Genomic DNA, 20,587 nt, shown 5'->3' with positions numbered 1-20,587 from the left:
TCATGGTTTACAGCACAAACAACACCCGTGCAAAAATCACCATGAACGGTGAGAAGCTGGAAAAGGCAGAATAGTATGAATTCCTAACGATGAAAGTGTACATTGGAAACGCTAAATTCATTCATCTTGGAGTGATGTTGGTACTACAGATGTTTTGTAAAGATTTATATAAAATCGGCAAATTAAATATAAGAATATATACAATAAGGTCTACTTGCTGGAAATTTTTCTGAAATGCTATTGGCTAATTAATTAGTTCTAAATCTGGGCTATACCTCAGTAACAAATAGAGATCGATCACCGTCTGATCAGCGGACGGCGTATTTTTTCGCTAATCGGGCTGGCGCCTGGCAGATGATCGCACGGACACCAAACGGGTCATTTTGTTGCATCCAGAGGCGTCCGGATCAATTTTTAGTCTCACTAGACATCGACGGACATCGGTATCACTGTACGTATATCGGCAACACTCAATGTATTTGCAAGGGACACATACATCGGTCGGACGAATCTCGTCATGATACACGTACACTTAAACCGATATCAGGAGATAGCCGGAATACCGAGAAATGTATATTGCTTGATTTAAATAACACCTGTTTGAAAGGACAAACATAAATTACAAACTAGTGGAGTGCCAAACTAAGCTTATACATTGATCTGTTTGTATTCTGTGTATGTAAAACAGGAAATAATGTTCGAGATGACACCACAAGAACAATTAACGTGCAATTAAAATTATGACATAATATTTTGATAAGTTTTAAAGAACAGCAGACGTTCGTTTTATCAGATGTTATGTGTGAGTTGTACATCTATTGCATGTGCGACACAAGCGTGTTTCAAAATAAATTGCTTAATAATCAACAATTCTGCAAATGTCAACTGCACATCAATTTGTTACAATGAAATACGAACAAATATTATAACAAAATATTTTGTAATCAGATTAAAAGATTCAATACGCGAACAGTAATGAATATTATTTGCATATATAATATATAGTTGCACATGTCGCCAACATGAATCAACCATTATAGCACGGAGTTTGTCTACTCCCTCTTTAATAGACTATAAATGCCTGAAGGATTTATTTAAAACATTCACATCTAAGAAACTACATGTGTATGTAAGTGTAAATTAAACCATTAATGTAATACCTAATTCACTTACATAACATACCTTTTATTTAACGAGTTCTCATACACAAATTTTGTAGTCATAGCCTCTTTTAATTTGACTTGTATTTGCTTACGGAAATACTAAAAAATCACATATACATGTATATGTTTTAAAAAATTAACAAGCAAACATGTTGATTAAAGAATTTTAATGTAAACAAGGTACATAAATATATGTTATGATAAACAAACGCACAAAAAGTTCAAGTACTCGTCAATGCATATCACAGAGCCCTTATAGAAAATTAAATAAAGAGTCAACAAAATTATACAACCAGATGCAAAGCTATAGTTAATGTAAGTAAGAAAGAGCAAACAAACATCAACAGATTAATAATGTTATTAAAACATTAACAGAATTTAAATACCACTATATAATAAAAAAGCATATAAACATTAATAGAAATAAACTAATTGTATTTAAAGTTTGATGTACAAGTCATGAACGGCTGAGAATCATCTATAAAGCAAACAAAATGCAAAAATATTATAAATATAATATTTAATATTTTTAAACCCAACTAAACAAATCTTTATGGAATTTGAATTACAACAAAATTACTTGATATGATATAATATAGTGATGGTTATTGTTGTTTTTCTGTTTTAGTTTAGTTTTGATTTAGATTAAATTGAATTATGCTTTCTTACTTTTTTAACATCCAATTTATTATAAAACAAACATCTATTACAAAACCTATATTTTATTTAGTGGAAATACAGAAATATATGTAAGATATGTACTCTTGCAATAAATATTTTTGATAATTTCATGGTGAATATATTTATAAAATGATTTATATCTGTGGTCGCTAACTTTAACAAGAGCTACGCCTTGCGGGTGCAGACCGCTCATCTATTTTTCTTTTTAAAGGTGTAGGGACCTATCTCAATTTCAATCACAAAGGAGGGAGGGGTGGAGTGGAGAGGGGTGTATAGTGTGTGGGTGTGGTCATTTATTACATTATCTTCCAAAAATGCAAACAAAAATATTTATTGGGGGGGGGGGGTTCTTGGGTGGGATGGTTGGACAGTATTTCAAAAATAAAATAATAAAAATAAATATTTTGTTTTTAACCATGTTTGAAAAAAACAAGAGATGTGTTTGTCAGAAACACAATGCCCCCTATTGCTCTGCTTTGATTTTATTTTTTTTTACCTTTAACCATGGAGGATGACCTTGACCTTGATGGATGACCTTGACCTTGAACTTCCACCACTCAAAATGTGCAGCTTCATGATAACGCCGCTTTAAATTTTAAAAAAATTTTACCTTCGACCTTGAAGGATGACCTTGACCTTGAAGAATGACCTTGACCTTGAACTTCCACCACTCAAAATGTGCAGCTTCATGAGAACGCCGCTTTGAATTAAAAATAAATAAAAATACCTTTGACCTTGAAGGATGACCTTGACCTTCCACCACTCAAAATGTGCAGCTTCATGATAACACCACTTTGAATTTTTTATATTTTGTTTGACCTTTGACCTTGAAGGATGACCTTGACCTTGAAGGATGACCTTGACCTTGAACTTCCACCACTCAAAATGTGCAGCTTCATGAGAACGCTGTTTTGAATCATTATTTTTTTTACCTTTGACCTTGAAGGATGACCTTGACCTTGAACTGCCACCACTCAAAAAGTGCAGCTTCATGAGAACGAATGCCACTTTTATTTATTAATTTTTTTACCTTGAAGGATGACCTTGACCTTCCAGCACTCAAAATGTGCAGCTTCATGAGATACACATGCATGTCAAATATCAAGTTGCTATCTTCAATATTGAAAAAGTTAAGGCCAATGTTAGTTTTCAGTTGGACAGACACCATAAATTTGACATTTGACCTTGAAGGATGACCTTAACCTTTCACCACTCAAAATGCGCAGCTCCATGAGATACACATGCATGCCAAATATCAAGTTGCTATCTTCAAAAGTGAAAAAGTTATGGCCAATGTTAAAGCTTTTTTCGGACGGAAGGACAGACTGACTGACATACTGACGGACAGTTCAACTGCTATATGCCACCCTACCGGGGGCATTAACATTATTTTTTTGGGGTGGGGGGTATAGTGTGAGGGTGTGGTGGTCATTAATTAGATGATCTTTAATTTAAAAAAATAATAATGGAGGGGGGTTGAGGGGGGATTCGAGGGGGGCGGGAGTTTGGGGGGGGGGGCGTGTGGGGGATGGTTTGGGTGGAGTCTATTGTGGTATGTCAGGTAAGAGTTGTTTTGTCAAAGTATCAATCGAATCTAATCATAAATAAAGAAGTTATGGCAATTTTAGCAAACTTTAATAATTTGACCTTGAGAGTCAAGGTCATTCAAAGGTCAAGGTAAAATTCAACTTGCCAGGTACAGTACCCTCATAATAGTATGAAAGTATTTGTAGTATTTAAAAGCAACAGCCTTGATACTTTAGAAGTAAAGTGTATCGTAACACAAAATGTAACCATATATTCAAAATTACTAAGTCAAAAAAGGGCCATAATTCCGTTAAAATGACAACCAGAGTTATGCAACTTGTCCTTTACTGTCCCCTTATGTTAGTTTGCGAGTGTTCCAAGTATGAAAGCAATATCTATGATACTTTAGGGGTAAAGTGGACCAAAACACAAAGATTAACCAAATTTTCAAGTATAAAGGGCCCATAATTATGTAAAAATACCAGTCAGAGTTACATAACTTTGCCTGCACAGTCCCCTTACGATAGTTAGTAAGTGTTGCAAGTATGAAAGCAATAGCTTTGATACTTGAGGAAAAAAGTGGACCTAAACACAAAACTTAACCAAATTTCAATTTTCTAAGTATAAAAAGGGCACATAATTCTGTCAAAATGCCAGTCAGAGTTACATAACTTTGCCTGCACAGTCCCCTTATGATAGTAAGTAAGTGTTGCAAGTATGAAAGCAATAGCTTTGATACTTAAGGAATAAAATGGAACTAAACACAAAACTTAACCAAAATTTTCAATTTTCTAAGTATAAAAAGGGCACATAATTCTGTCAAAATGCAAGCCAGAGTTATCTAACTTTGCCTGGCCAGTCCCCTCATGATAGTAAGTAAGTGTACCAAGTTTAAATGCAATAGCATTGATACTTTATGAGAAAAGTATACCTAAACGCAAAACTTAACACCGACACCGACGCCAAGGTGATGACAATAGCTCTTTTTTTTTCAAAAAATAGATGAGCTAAAAATGTTTCATGTTTATATAAATAAAACCAAGGCATTGTTCGTAATCAATGTGAAACACAAAGTCCACATCAATTTTGAAGGGGCAGTCAAAACATTTAACAAAAATTTCAAAGTATATGCAAGCCCCAGTACATCCATTTAATCGTCGCCCTCTTCCTCTACAACCTCACGACGTGACCTCTTGGATGGCACAACTGCCCCACCCATGCCCCCAATGAGCCCCTGGGCAGTATTGAACAGATTGATGGGTGTCTTGCCGTCCGTGATCACAGTGGACTTCATGCCGAGAGCCTGAAGCATCCTGACCTGCATATCTGGCCCAGAGGTGGCGATAGCTTGCAGGGTGCTTGCTCCGATGGCGTCCACCATCTGCTTGAATTTCTTGGTTTCGATATCTGCTGTCTCGCGAGATTTCGAAAGCTCCAGCTCATTTTGTTCCTTCAGGAATTTCAGTTCGGCTTCTCTGGCATTTGTCAGTTGCGAGAGCTCAGATTCTGCCTCAATCTTCATGGCTTGGGACTGAAATATGTAAGTGTTAATGGTTACAATAGGTTAATATAGTAGCTTTGTAACATCTATTTCTATTGGACTGTTTTTGCTAAATAATAAAAGACATTATTTTAGTCACTATATAAAGAGAGAATATTATGTGAGTTTTGGATAAATATCAAGATTATCATGCAAGGCTTAGAACCATGTTAGCGTGAGGCTTGCCGAGCACTACCATGGTTCGAGTCGAGCATGATAAACTTGATCTTTAACCCAAACTCTCATAATATTCTATTTATCCTATTATTTCCTCCCCTTTCCCATTAATAATTATAAAATATCGCATTTTTTTATGATTTTATCTTTCCGTAGTTGACAAAAACATATTCTACAATTTTTGGAAAACCCCAAATCTGATATAAAAATAGCGATAGTATAAATCTCATGTTTATACGATCGTTTTATATAATCGATTTTCATCTGGTAATAGGATAAAAGACTGCACTTGATAACAAGTTCTTACACTTTTGCCAATTTAAAAATGTTAAAAATGAGTATGGGGAAAAGATCATTGTGATATGTTCATAGAAACCATTCTATCAAAAAACTCAATACCATTAACTCACAAAATGACCCCTATAAACAAAATATCATTTGTTTACCTCAAAATAATATTACACTGAGTCAAATTGTGCATTATCTTCTTCAGCCTTTTACCTGATACCCAATCACAAGCAATTAGCATTGTACCTTGAGTTTGGCCTGCTCCACAGCAGCCTCTCCTTCAATCCTGGCGGCCTCAGCGCGGGACTGGGCCTCTGCCTTCGCCTGACCTGTTGACTCAACAGCTGAGCTGAGGGCCTGCAATTCCAGCAGGTCTCGACGGGCTTTCTCTGCCTCTGCTTCGTCACTGATCTTCTGGCGTTCTAGACGACCCTTGGCTTCCTGCTCGAGCCTCTCAGCCTCATGTCTGAAAGACCATTGTGGAGAAAGATAGAGCAATGCAGATTTGTTAAATATTAAATCAGTATTAGTACTGAAATAGTTTTGCAACCCTGATTTTTGTCATGGAAGTTGTACAATAATTTACGATGTATCATGTGCACCTGGATTTTTAATGCAACACAAATAATTTTTCAAAATCAGCTGACAAGTAGATTCTTTTTATTTAGGTCAATCAGGATCTGAGTTTATTGTGCATTTGTATTTCTGAGGTAAACAAGAGATTATGTAATTGTTAACGAGATAGCCCGGTAGCACGCAGTTCAAGCACTCCGAGTGTTGGAGACATGACCTGGTAGTTTTTTTATCCAACTTGATACAAAATCAAACATCACCCATATATAGAAAAAAATAAACACTATGACCAAGTTTCCTCGAGACTTTGCCATACAAGTGGCCTCTTAAGTAGCAAAGAGTGATTTTTTAAGACTTTGTCTACTGATCTTGTTTTTCAATTGCACCTTACTCAGACTCAAACTTTGCCTAGATATTTTCAAGATAAACATTATGACAAACATTTTCAATCAATAGTGATAAATGTTGCAATTAGATAGAAACAAGAGCTGTGTTTGTGAAAAAAATGCCCCCTACTGTGCTGCTTTGAAGCCATATATTTGACCTTTAACCTTGAAGGATGACCTTGACCTTTCACCACTCAAAATGTGCAGCTCCATGAGATACACATGCATGCCAAATATCAAGTTGCTATCTTAAAAATTGCAAAAGTTATGACAAAGGTTAAAGTTTGTGACACAGACAATGACAGACAGACAATGACAGACAGACAATGACAGACAGACAGGCCAAAAACAATATACCCCTGATCATTCGATCTGAGGGCATAAAAATGTGTTTAAGCTTTTACATAGTTACCTCAATTGTCTATGCACGTGATCCAGATTATTTATTTGCCTTGATATAGTCAAGTAAAACATTCTGACTAAGTGTAATCAAGCTAGAGTAATAAATGTTGCCCTTTGAGAGATGAAACTGTTTTAAGGCTTGGACCTTGTGACCTCGATTCTAGACGCACATGATCAGATTTGAAATATGCCTAGGTATTTTCAAGATTTACATTCTGACCAAGTGTCACCATAAGAGTTATCAAATAGGACCTGTTTATCTTGCTTTTGGTAAAAATTGGCCTAGATATTGGCCTAGATATTGTTAAGATAAGCATTCTGACCAAGTGATATCAATATTGAGTCATAAATTGGCCTCTAAAGTTGTAGAAAGGTTTTTATAAGATTTGACCTGAAGATCAAATTGTTCAACGCTCATACTAGCAAACTCTGACCAGCAATCAATATTTGTCTACTGGTTAATTTCTCACCTTGCTGTGGCCTCCTGGGAGTTGGTTGTGATCTCGATTGCAAGCTGAACGGATTTCTGCAGAGAGTCACGAGTCCTCTGGTCCACTGGCTCCACGGACTGAATGTCGATGCTTGTGATTATCAGGTTGTTCTGCTTAAACATGAAGTGGTCTCGCACTTTGCCCTTTTCGTCAAGTCCGAACACAGATGAACGAATTACACGGGCGGAGTTTTTGTGGAAGTCATCGAAGGGCACCTGTGCCACTGCCCCTCTTACCCTGGAGGCAATGGCTTTACAGGCGTCCCCAACAAAATCTGGGACACTGAATATCATGGCAGCTTCATCTAATTTGCCTTTGTCCTGAATTTCAAAGTGCCTAAAACAGACAAAATGGGTGTTGATCAGTTCACATGATTCACAACAATCAGAGAATTTTTTTTTTTTAAGATATAAAAAAATTTTGTTTAAACTGCAGAATTAAGACCTTAAAGAAAGTAAATGGTAGAGAGAAGTTTTAGTAGGCAAATGGCATTAAAACACTTTTGAGGTATTGAAACTAAACAAACATTGAACTTTTTTGATAACTTTACATACACAAGTTTCACATTTTAAGTTTTTTTCCCCAATATATTCTTAACAAGAGATATGTTTGTCAGAAACACAATGCCCCCTTACTGCGCCGCTTTGAATAAAATTTCTATTTATCATTGGCAGGTATAGAATTCATCTCCCTTTAAAGCTTATTATTACTACCGTTGGATTTTGTCAAATCCAACCGCGGGGGGGGGGGGGGGGGGGTCTGTAGACAGTCAAAAATGACCAAGTCAGACGTCACTGACAACCAAGGCCTGTGGTTTCTCAAAGAGATCATAGACAGAGTGCACAGGTATGTAATGTAATGAACCCTTCCATTCACAAATTAGTACAGGAAAGAAATGATAATCATATCATTTAAAAAAAAAAAATTTGACAAATCAATCATTTGAGTTGTAAATAATCAAACTAAAAAATTTGTACAGTAACTGTAAAAAGAACTTGAATTCTTGGTAAGGAAATATATAATCTGAGATTTATAATTATATAAATTACTTCCCTTGAAAATAATTGTCTCTAACAAATCTCTATTTTTAGTAGCAAATAATTAAAAGCCACTACCGTGACTGTAGATTCACCACTCAAAATGTGCAGCTCCATGAGATACACATGCATGCCAAATATCAAGTTGCTATGTTCTATAGTGAATAATTATTTCCATTTAAAGCTTATTACTTCTCTTGGATTTGTTTTTTTGACCTTAGACCCTGAAGGATGACCTTGACCTTTTACCACGATGTGTTTGTCAGAAACACAATGCCACCTACTGCGCCGCTTTGATTTATTTAACAAAAATATATAATTCGGCAGGTCAGATAATTGTCCATTTAAAGCTTATAAGTTCCCTTGGATTTGTTTTTTTCGACCCCGTGACTTAGTTTTTTACCTGGCATGACCCATATTCGAACTTTACCTAGTTTGGTAAAGATCTGATAAAAACTATTTGAATTAGAGAGCGGACACAAAAAGTGTGACAGACTGACAGTGCGAAAACTATATACCCCCTTTTCTTCGAAAGGGGGCATAAAAATGATGGTCATAGAATCTTGCTGGAGAGCATAGAAATATAAAGTGATACACAATTTTATAGAACTGAAAGTCAATAAATAATACACATTAATGTGATTTTTCAAATTGGCTCTTCACCAACCAGTTGTACGAGAGCTGCAGAGAGAGGCGGGCGTGGTCAGAGGTCTCAACCGTGATAATGTCCGTCATGAAGTCAGGCCCCAGCATCAGACACAGGGACTTAATCTCATTTGGCTTCTTTGGCTTGCCTCCAGAGATGCTCAGCTGAGTGAACTGCTCATCGGGTCCCAGCATCACCAGCTCTGGGCCAAACACCACTCTACAGAGGGGAACCGAAAGAATTATAAGTATTATAAATGTCTGTTTAATTTAGTATTATGCTGCATTAATTTGTATGCCCAGATATGAAACTTAACAAAAGGGACAAGTTTATTATTGTTAAATTCTATTACATTATTTCATTTTATCTAATATTTAATTCAGGAATTCATTGAACACACCTTGCTTTCTTCTCCTTGTAGTCATAGATCTGCACAGCAGCATTGTGAGGCACCCGGAAGGATATCACTCGGGTCTTGTCACGGGGCTTGGAACCTTCTGCGGGCCCTGTGCGTCGGTCACCACGATCAGCTATAGGATCCTTTGCCGCAGCTAGAAGGGCCTCCACTGCAGGGGGCAGCTCCTTAGCCCAGAGTTCTTCATCTTGATTGATCATGTATGTCTCACCAGTCACTGCACGAACCTAGTGTCACAGATATAGAGACTAGTGATTAAACCTTTTTTTTATTAACCATGGGAACTTTTGATAAAACCTTGTGGCCTATTGGTAAACAATTGCTATCAACACTTTTGATACACAATTGACACAAATGATTAATGATGGGGACATGGATAAACCATAATGACTATTGATATTCAATGGGACTATAGATAAACTATGGGAAATTCAATAAAATGTGGGGACTATTGATAAGACATTGAGACTAGAGATAAACCATTGGGACTATTAATACACAATCGGGGCTATTAGTTAATCATTTTGACAATTGATTAACCATTTGGACTATTTATTGAACCAATCCAATTTTGAAAAACCAATATTACTTTTACTACACTACGGTGACTGCTGACTAACAATTGGACTATTGATAAAAGAAAAACCTTGGAACTGTTCATAATCAAAGGAACTATAGATAAACCATTGTGACTATATATAAACCAACGGGACTATTGATTACCCATTGGGACTTTTGATAAATGATTAACCATGGAGATTATTAAGATAACATTGGCACTATTGATTAATGATAAACCATTAGCACTATTGATATTAAATGGGGACTTTTGATAAACAATTGTTATTTGAACAATAAATCAACAGTTGGGACAATCAATAAACCATTGGGACTATTGATTAAAACCATTTGGACTATTGATAAACAATTGCAATGTTGAACTGTTGATAAACAAGTTAAACTGTTTTTAAACAATTGGTATTAATGATCAACCATGGGGACTGTTGATTAAACATTTGCACTATTGATAAACAATTGCAATTGGGAATATTGATAAACAATTGGGACTACTGATAAACTATAAAGATAAATAAAAAATCATGGAGTCTATTGATATAACATTTAGACCTTTGAAAAACCATTAGGACTATTCATAAAGAATGGTTTCGCACTGATTCTTGAGAGAATCCCAAAGGATGCTATAACTCGTTGAAAGTATTGCAGATATGCATTTACAGTAAATTATTTAATAATTAACTGGTTTACAAAACATAAAAGTAAAATGAACAGGAAAAGGACAATGTATCTCCATGTCCAGTTTTCTTACCCTTCCAGTCTTGATGTCCCTCACGTACACGCCCTCATTCTCATCCAATGGGATCGCCTGTCTCTTCATCACGACCTCCACCTCAACTGGCGGCACATACTCCTTGGGGCCACGAATCATCCAGCGATCACCAGGGCGACGTGTCACATCCTGAAAAGGGACACACACAAATATATACATATAATGCATTATCAAATGTTAACTACCACTACTTAATGTGCCCTTCCCCCTCTATGAATGTCTCATATGCCAACATCACTGTATATCTCAGTATCTCTTCATACCCTACCCTGTCTATGAATGTCTCATAACTAATACCACTCTACATCTCAATGTTTTTTAACCCATATATAAATTTCTCATTAACCAGTACCATTGTACATCCAATGCCCCCTACCCCATCTATTAATGTTTAATTAACCAACATCACTGATCAGTGTGCCCAACCCTGTCTATGAAAGTCTCATTTACTAATACCAATTAATGTATAATTAACTAAAACCACTGTATATTTTAATATGCCCTACCCCATCTATGAATGTCTCATTAACTAAAACCACTGTTCATTTCAGTATATCGTCACGCCCTATCCCGTCTATGACTGTCTATATAACTAATTCCACTGTACATCTAAATGCACCCTACCCTGTCTGTGCATTTCTCATTAACTAACACCACTGTTCATCTGTTTGCCCTACTCTGTCTATAATTGCCTCAATAATTAATACCACAGTACATCTCAATGTGCCCTACCCCATCTATGAATGTCTCACAACTAATACCACTGTACATCTCAGTATATCTTCACGCCCTACCCTGTCTATGATTGTCTCAATAGCTTATACATGCATCACTGTACATCTCAGTGTGCCCTACCTTGTCAATGATTGTCTTAATACCAAATACCTCTGTACATCTCAATGTGCCTGACCCCATCTTTGAATGTCTCATTAACTAAAAGCACTGAACATCTCAATATGCCCGACCCTGTATATTAATGTCTCATTGCCTAACACCACTTTACATCGCAGTGTGCCCTACCCTGTCTATAATTGTCTCAATAATTAATACCACAGTACATCTCAATGTACCCTTACCCAGTCTATAAACAACTCATTAAACACCACTGTAAATCTCCTTATATCTTCACGCTCTACCCTGTCTATGAATGTCTCAACAACTAATTCCACTGTACATCTTTATGCACTCTACGATGCCTGTGTATGTCTTATTAACCAACACCACTGTTAATCTCAACATACCCTACCCGTCAGTGAATGTCTCAATAACTTATACCACTATATATATAAATGTTCCCTATGTGTCAATGAATGTCTCATTAAAAAACTCCACTGTACATCTGAGTATCTTTTCACGCCCTAATCCTTCTATAAATGTCTATGAATGTCTCATTAACCAACAGCACTGTTCATCTCAGTGTGCCCTACCCAATCTATGAATGTCTCATTAAGCAGTTCGACTGAACATCTCAGTATACCTTACCTCGTTTGTGCATGTCTTATTCACAACAAGAGCTGTCTCCATCGGAAGACATATGCCCCATAAAAACTCTTTTTTCGAAACCTAAACGCAGATTTTGAAACCTTAACGCGGACCCTAAGTTCAAGGTAAAAGTCAAAGGGGTCAAAATGTGTGTGCATATGGAAAGGCCTGGTCCATATACACATGCATACCAAATATTAAGGTTACATCTGAAGCGATATAGAAGTTATGTGCATTTTTCGAAACCTAAACGCATAAGTATGCTGGAAAGACAGAAGGACAATGCGATCACTATATGCCCTCCTTCGGAGGCATAAAAATACCACTGTACATCTGAATGTGCCCTACCCAATCTATGAATGTCTAATTAACCAGTACCACTGTAAATCTCAATGTGCCCTACCCTGTCTATGAATGTCTCATTAACTGGTGCCACTGTACATCTCAATGTGGCCTTCCCAATCTATGAACGTCTCATTAACTGTTACCACTGTACAACTCAATATGCCCTACCCCATCTATGAATGTCTGATTAACTAACACCACTGTACATATCAATGTGCCCTACCCCATCAGTGAATGTCTCGTTTGCCCGCAGGATGAGTCCCTCGTCTTCCCCCAGGATGTAGACGTTCTGTATGCCTCGCTCCAATTGCTCACCTGGCATCAGGAAAAATGACAGCTCTCCCTGAAACCATATACCATCATCTGTGTACTTCATGATATCATAATTGTTGTCATAAAAGTCATGCTTGTCTTTATTATCAATTTTGTAATCATTATTATAATCATTATAATAATTATAAACACATACATCTTTGTTATTATCATTAGCATCATCATCATAATCATCAAAATCATCTATAACAACCTATGAAAGGACCATATTCACCTTGACCAGCTTCTTGCGTCCCATTTGTGGGCGGCCCTTTTCATCAACAGGGTCCAGAATCACGCAATACTGACGGTTGCTAAGTGAGGTGATATTGGATACCCCAACCACCTGAAGTAACAGGACAAAATGATAAAAACATTGTTACAGGAGTATAGGTATAGAACACTGGATCTATCAAGTATCTTATACAAAACAAGGGACAAAATTGTCACAAAACCAGGTTTTCAATTTAAAAAAAAAGTCTGATAAAGGGAGACAACTCAAACTGAACTGTTTATAATTAACCCCCTTTGTTTCAAAATAAATCTATTTTTAAATGTGGCGACCTTGACCTTGGAGATATTGAGATAATTCTTTAGTGCGACACACCGTCCAATGATGGTGAACAAATGTGCTAAAGGATTTTAAAACCTCACAATGAATGACATAGTTATGGCCCTGCTAAGCTCATTTATGGCCGTTTTTGACCTTTGAACTCAAAAGTATGACCTTGACCTTGGAGATATTGGCCTAATTCTTTTGCGTGACACACAGTCCAATGATGGTTGACAAATGTGCTAAATGATTTTTAAATCTTACAATGAACGACAAAGTTATGGCCCGGACAAGCTTGTTCCGCCCGCCCGCCAGCCGACATTCGCCAATCTAATAACCAGTGTTTTCCTTCGGAAAACCTGGTTTAATATAGGGTTTTATGTTTAAGCGCCCGAAGGGAATCATGCCATATTTGGCCAAAACAAGTTTCAAAGTTGCAAGGCTTTTGCTGCTTTTTCTTTAACATGTTTACATGCGTTCAAGAAAGAGCCATTACTAGAGAAAGCTACTCCTAGATAATGATATGTATTTGTTATTTCTATGCCATTGTTGACACATTTAAATTGGAAATTCCTTGTTTGTCTTGCACCAAAAACACAACTATTTTTGTTTTGGTAAAATTTACATTAAGGTGCCAGTTTTTGCAATAATTATTAAAAGTATCTAGACTTTTTTGTAGATCTTCAGCTGTATTGGATACAATGACCGTGTCGTCTGCGTAGAAGGATCAGAAGCCTAAGCCATGATACTGCAGAATTGGGACCACCAAGTTCAATTTTATTGGATTCATTAGAGTGCAGGTATGAATGTAGGTCATTCAAGAATAACGAAAAGAGCACTGGCAATAGATTTTCACCTTGTCTGACCCCAATTTCTGATAAAAAGAACTCAGAGTATGAACCGTTACAGCAGATACATGATTTTATGTTCTTATACATATTTTGAATCAGCCTAAAAAAGTTACCATTGATATGCATGTCAAGTTATTTATGCCAAAGTACAGCTCACATACCTCCTCATACACATTGGGAATGTGTGTCTCTGTCATGTCCATAGTGATCAGCCATTCCTCCCCGTTCTTACGGACGACTCCGAAATCGTCCTTGAACGTGCGCAACGAACGCATATGGAGCCCCTTCTTTTCTGTAAGCACATATGCATTCACAACATCCACCACTTCCTCGTAAGCCCCAGGAAGGTAGGCTCCAGTCCTTTTTACCAGCCATTCTTCACCCGTCACTCGGTTGCTGCCCTCCCGGTCTATGCACTCCTTTCGGGCACGCAGTCTGATTGCCTGGTTTGGCTTGATTACAGTTGCGCGAACAGTTTCCTCAACGACAACCTCCTTTCTAGGAATGTACGTTGCTGTTTGGAAAGAAATTGTGTTACATGTTTTATTACTTCAAGGACTGAATCATTAAATATTGAACTTAAAAACATTTAATAAAAATGAAAAAAAATTGTCAACTTAAAAAAATTAACATGAAAACAACTATTAAAAACAAAAAATACTTGTTTGGTTTTAAGAATTTGTTAGTATTTTTAGAGGAAAATATTTTAATATGTAAGTAGGAGTGAAGCCCTAGACAAATATGTAAAAGAATGTTAAGAAAGGTCAATTAACTCACAATCATGGAATCATTAGTTGTGGTTCTTGTGCAGTAAAAATCTTGTTAGTTGTAGTAATATTGACTTTTTTATGTAAACAGTAAGAATAAAGATTATTCACAAAACGTTTTTCTTAGTTATTGGTTATTGGTTACAATTAATTTCAAATTGTATTAATCAGCATTTTTATTGTTTGAGAATGATGTGTCCAATCATTTGTAATGTGCAGAAACACGGAATCATAAAACTTATTCTGTCCAAAATAAATCTTAATAAAGCCCGTCTTCATGATTATGAAAAGCCTGACATCTAAAAAAGCATTTTTAAATCAGTATTGCATTCAGACTTGCGACAATGTCATTTGTTGTCTATAAGTTGCAAACTGATTCAGGCTTGTTCGCCGTTTCAGTTAATGCATATTTTACCCTGAAAGTGCCTTGATGAAAGTGTGTGTTGCCCCTACCTGGTCCCTCAAAAAGCCATTCATCCCCAGCTGTTCTCTTCTCGCCCGTCTCATCTTCAAAGTCAAGAATAGAGCGAAGTCTCAAGGCTGTGTTGGGGGCAACCACTTTTAGGGGTGTGACAGCCTGAAATAGAATAATTTGCCATTTTATGCCTTTTTTACACATTAGGACATGAAAGTAGGCTGTTTCATAAATATTTAAAAAAAAATGTTTAGCTTAATTAAATTTATAATAAATTATATAAAAAGTTCTAGTTTGTTAACTAATTTTGATCATTAAATTTTTTATTGCAAACTTCATTTAAATTTATTCTACAATGTCGTAAAAAGTACGACACCATATTTCACCCTGTCAATAAGGATGGGTCTTATTGAATTATTTTTTAAAAATACTTATGAATTTAAAACAGTCTAGGCAGGGCTATAGATAACTTTTGGGGTAATCGGGTGATTTACCCCCTGTTTTTGACAACAATAGGGTTTTTGAAAATTCAATAGAGTTTTAGCAAAAATTTTCACCCCCTAATTTTGAGCTTAATTGGGTTTTTCACTCCCGGTTTTTTAACTCAATTGGGTAATGTAGGGAATTACATATATAAAAAAATAAAAAATCTTCTAAGGTTACTATATTATTTATACAAAAGGAATTTAAAAAGGTACCTTTACATAACAACAATTACTGAATTCCCTTTCAAAGTTCATTCATTTTTGCGTTGAACAAGACCGAGTTCTAGAAAGTTATGGCTGTTCAAAGCGATGTACCCCGTTTCCGGGTCATTTTGAGATGAATACCTTGAAAATGAAATGAGAAAGCGGACGGTCTACGAATAATTACAATACTACCTCAAAGATTGATAACCGCTTTTCTTCATTGGACGGCATAAAAACTATGCGGTACATTTTTATACGGAAAATAACCAGTCTAAAAAATACGCCCGGTATTCTTAAGAATTGCGTTTCATGACGCAAGTTTTTTTTACGGGAATTACGTTATTAAATTTGTATTTGTACGCTTTATTTTGAATTTAATTACGTTTTTGGTTATTTTAATTGCGTAATAACGCACGTACGCTTGTTATCTATAGCCCTGAGTCTAGGAGTACCTGTAATAGTAAATCATGTATTTCTGTAACATTTACAGAACAACTATTTAAAAAACAATTTAATTACGATTGCATTGGATTTTGCAGGGAGAAGGGTGCTACTTATCAGTAGAAAAACAGTTGCCATGGAGTTACCTGTTTGAGTACCTCCCCGGGGTAGAGGGGAAATGGGTCCTGGGCAAGGCGTATCTCCTGGTCAGCGTGCAGCAGACGTACTTGGCCGTTGCCATCAAGTACGACCTTGTTGTCCTTGTCACGTATTATGGGGTTCTCAATCACGCAGTAGTTCCTCGGCGGAACCGTGATCATCTTATCTGGGCCCACAACAACCCTTCAACCGTGGGAAAAAAAATAATTGAACAACCCAACACAGAGGGATAGAGATATTCATAAAGAGTATTTCTCGTATTTTCTCTGCAAGTTATCGGATCTAAACGGAAATTTTCATGCTTGCAATAAAACAACATTGATTGCTTTACACCCTTTTCGGAACAGGTCCAGTATCTTTGATATAGAGAATAAAGTTACACGTAGGACTGCCTCATATCTACTAATACATTGTACTACTAATCAATATGATCAACTAGTTAATTAGCAAACAATAAGTAGGGCCAGTAACTATAACCTGATAACAAAAGGCCATTATATTGACTTGTGATAAACATGGCCCACCTCCTAAAAGTGGTTCCCAAGTTATCATTTCTCCCTACCGTGATTTATTGCCACTTCTTTGATCTCAGACAAGTATTTCAAACAAATCTGAAAATGACTGTCACAAGTTCTTTTCTTTTTTTTAATCAGGAAATGCTGAATTCATATCCTTAGGAAATAGTGTTTTTTAACTGTGATTTCATGCTGGAAAAAAATAAAGGGTTTCACACTATCTGCTCTAGAACAGTGAGTTAAAGGTGAGACTGCTGCATCAACTTCAAACTTGTCTTTGTAAGAAATGGATACAACTGTTTCAGACTCAATATGTACATGTACACAAAAAATGATTGATTGACCGTATGCAGGTTTTTTTTTACACATTTGCGATGATTTGTCCTTATTATTTAAGGAAAAATTGTTGATATTTTGATGAAAATACTTCATGTCCATGGAATACATACTCCTAGAGTAAGATCAGTGTTAAAGGTAAACTACATGTTGTAAGTAAGGGCCCTTGCTGTAAAAGGACACCAACCTTGGCATGTCGCATGTTTTCCCTGGTTCACAGCTTACTTTTTATTGTCTTGTAAAATGAAGGTGTTGGGCCATAGCAAGGAATTTTCATAACAAGGTGTATACACAATCAATTGTTTATCTACACAACATCTTGCTAACGCTCTCACTAGATAAACAAGAAACCGTCGGAGACGGGTGATGCTCCCCAAAGTTTTTTTTTGTCACAATATTGCACTATATATTCAGATAAAAGGAAACGTCTTGAGGGCACAGTAGTTGGGGGGACAAGAATTTTTTTCAGACCGCTCATCTATTTTTCTTTTTAAAGGTGTAGGGACCTTTCTCAATTTCAATCACAAAGGAGGAAGGGGTGGAGAGGGGTGTATAGTGTGGGGGTGTGGTCATTTATTACAGTATCTTCCAAAAATGCAGAAAAAAATAAAACAAGGGCTGTTTGTAAAACATGCAAACCCCCATATGGGCTGTCAGTTGCAGTGGCAGCCGTTGTGTGAATACGTTTTTTGTCACTGTGACCTTGACCTTTTGTAAGTTATCATCCGGAAACCATTGTTCTATTTCGAGTCACTGTGACCTTGACCTTTGACCTAGTGACCTGAAAATCAATAGGGGTCATCTGCCAGTCATGATCAAGGGGGGAGTGAGAGGGGGGTATAATGTGGGGTGTGGTAATTTAAAAGTTGTTTAAAAAAAAAAAATGGGGGGGGGGGGGGCCGTGGGGGGGGGGGTAGGTGGGTAGGGGGGGAGTGAGAGGGGGGTATAATGTTGGGTGTGGTAGTTTATTAGATTGTTAAAAAAAAATGGGGGAAGGGGCTGGGGGGGCTGGGGGGGGGGGGGTAGGGGTAGGAGTAGGGGGGTGAGAGGGGGGTATAATGTGGGGTGTGGTAATTTATTAGATGTTAAAAAAGAATTTTTTTGGGGGGGGTGGGGTTGGGGGGGTAAGGGGGGTTGGGGTGAGAGGGGGGTGTAATGTGGGGTGGGGTAATTTATAAGATGTTTAAAAAAAAAATTGGGGGGGGTGGGTTGGGGGGGGGGTAGGGGGGTGAGAGGGGGTAATAATGTAGGGTGGGGTAATTTATCCGATGTTTAAAAAAAAAATTGGGGGGGGGTGGGGGGTGGGGGGGTGAGAGGGGGGTATAATGTGGGGTGTAGTAATTTATAAGATGCTTAAAAAAAAAATTAGGGGGGGTAGGGGGTGGGGGGTGAGAGGGGGTAATAATGTAGGGTGGGGTTATTTAGAAAATGTTTTAAAAAAAAATGGGGGGGGGGTGGGGGGTAGGGGGGTAGGGGGGGAGTGAGAGGGGAATAATGTGGGGAGTGGTAATTTATTAAATGTTTAAAAAAAATTGGGGGGTAGGGGGGGTCGGGGGGAGTGAGAGGGGGGTATAATGTGGGGGGGGGGGTTTATTTATTAGATGTTTAAAAAAAATTGGGGGGGGTGGGGGGAAGGGGGTGTGGGGGGGTGGGTAGGGGGGAAGGTGGTGAGAGGGGGGTAAAATGTGGGGTTGTGGTAATTTATTTGATGATGTTTACAAAAAAAATTGGGGGGGGGGAGTTGAGGTTGGGGGGAGGGAAGGGATTCTGGTAGGGGCGTGGGGTATTGTTGGATGGAATCCATTGTGGTATTCAGGTAAGTGTTGTTTTGTCAAAGTAATAATAAAATGTGATCCTAAAAAATAACAAATGATCTCACACTGACATGATAAATATCCTCTATTCATTAAACATGAAATTTAAACTTATTGCATTTGTTTCCCCTGTATATAAGAAAGATATAATAGTGTATTACCTCCCCTGTCCTGCTTATATTTATATTAATCAACAAAATTTAACATTAACACAATATTTAATATACAAAATATACAAAAAATCTCATATTCTGATAATATTTTTACTGATCCACTTTATTTTACTCAAAGGATTATGTTTCATTGGACTGATAATTATAGATTTAGGATTACAGACCAGTTGCTTCAGTTATATTGTTCAGAGTTCTCCCTGTTGGCCATGTATGCATTCTTGAGTTATCATCCAAAAACCATTTTACTATTACGGGTCACCATGACCTTGACCTAGTGACCTCAAAATCAATAGAGGTCATCTGCGAGTCATGATCAATGTACCTATGAAGTTTCATGATCCTAGGCCCAAGCATTCTCGAGTTATCATCCGGAAACCACCTGGTGGACGGACCGACCGACCGACAGACCGACCTACATGAGCAAAGCAATATACCCCTTCTTCTTCGAAAGGGGGCATAAAAAAAAATTGGGGGGGGGGGATTCTTGGGTGGGATGGTTGGACACTATTTCAAAAATAAAATAATAAAAATAAATATTTATTTTTTTTAACAATGTTTTAAAAAAAACAAGAGATGTGTTCGTCAGAAACACAATGCCCCCTATTGCGCCGCTTTGAAAAAAAAAAAATTGTTTATTTTACCTTTTACCTTGAAGGATGACCTTGACCATCAACTCCCACCACTCAAAATGTGCAGCTTTATGAGAACGCCGCTTTGAAATAAAAAAAATTGGACCTTTGACCTTGAAGGATGACCTTGACCTTGAAGGATGACCTTGACCTTGAACTTCCACCACTCAAAATGTGCAGCTTCATGAGAACGTCGCTTTAGAATTTTTATTTTTTTACCTTTAACCTTGAAGGATGACCTTGACCTTGAAGGATGACCTTGATATTGAACTTCCACCACTCAAAATGTGCAGCTTTGTGAGAACGCTGCTTTGAAAATTATATATTTTTTTTTACCTTGAAGAATGACCTTTGCCTGCACAGTCCCCTTACGATAGTTAGTAAGTGTTGCAAGTATGAAAGCAATAGCTTTGATACTATAGAAAAAAAGTG

The 20,587-nt window shown here is 37.1% G+C and overlaps 1 protein-coding gene across 3 annotated transcripts in view; it reads right to left on the bottom strand.

The window, feature by feature from the left end:
- Positions 1–1,315: 1,315 nt before the first annotated feature.
- The window catches only part of LOC127831994 (major vault protein-like), a 39,990-nt gene continuing 20,718 nt past the window's right edge, over positions 1,316–20,587 (bottom strand). For 2 of the 3 annotated variants that reach the window (XM_052357133.1, XM_052357125.1), the window contains exons 3-13: positions 16,676–16,871; positions 15,438–15,561; positions 14,379–14,731; positions 13,049–13,159; positions 12,725–12,844; positions 10,654–10,803; positions 9,312–9,553; positions 8,933–9,130; positions 7,208–7,564; positions 5,623–5,842; positions 1,316–4,902 (exon numbers count right to left, since the gene is read on the bottom strand). In XM_052357133.1, coding sequence (XP_052213093.1) covers positions 4,522–4,902; positions 5,623–5,842; positions 7,208–7,564; positions 8,933–9,130; positions 9,312–9,553; positions 10,654–10,803; positions 12,725–12,844; positions 13,049–13,159; positions 14,379–14,731; positions 15,438–15,561; positions 16,676–16,871 — 2,452 coding nt within the window. In that variant the 3' untranslated portion in view covers positions 1,316–4,521. The remainder of the gene's footprint in view (positions 4,903–5,622; positions 5,843–7,207; positions 7,565–8,932; positions 9,131–9,311; positions 9,554–10,653; positions 10,804–12,724; positions 12,845–13,048; positions 13,160–14,378; positions 14,732–15,437; positions 15,562–16,675; positions 16,872–20,587) is intronic. The other variant, XR_008026616.1, reaches the window with a different exon arrangement.

This window comes from Dreissena polymorpha, chromosome 1 (assembly GCF_020536995.1).
Source record: "Dreissena polymorpha isolate Duluth1 chromosome 1, UMN_Dpol_1.0, whole genome shotgun sequence".
Taxonomy (NCBI): Eukaryota; Metazoa; Mollusca; class Bivalvia; order Myida; family Dreissenidae; genus Dreissena; species Dreissena polymorpha.
Note: the sequence above shows the minus strand (reverse complement) of the source record. Positions and strands in the feature narration are given on the sequence as shown.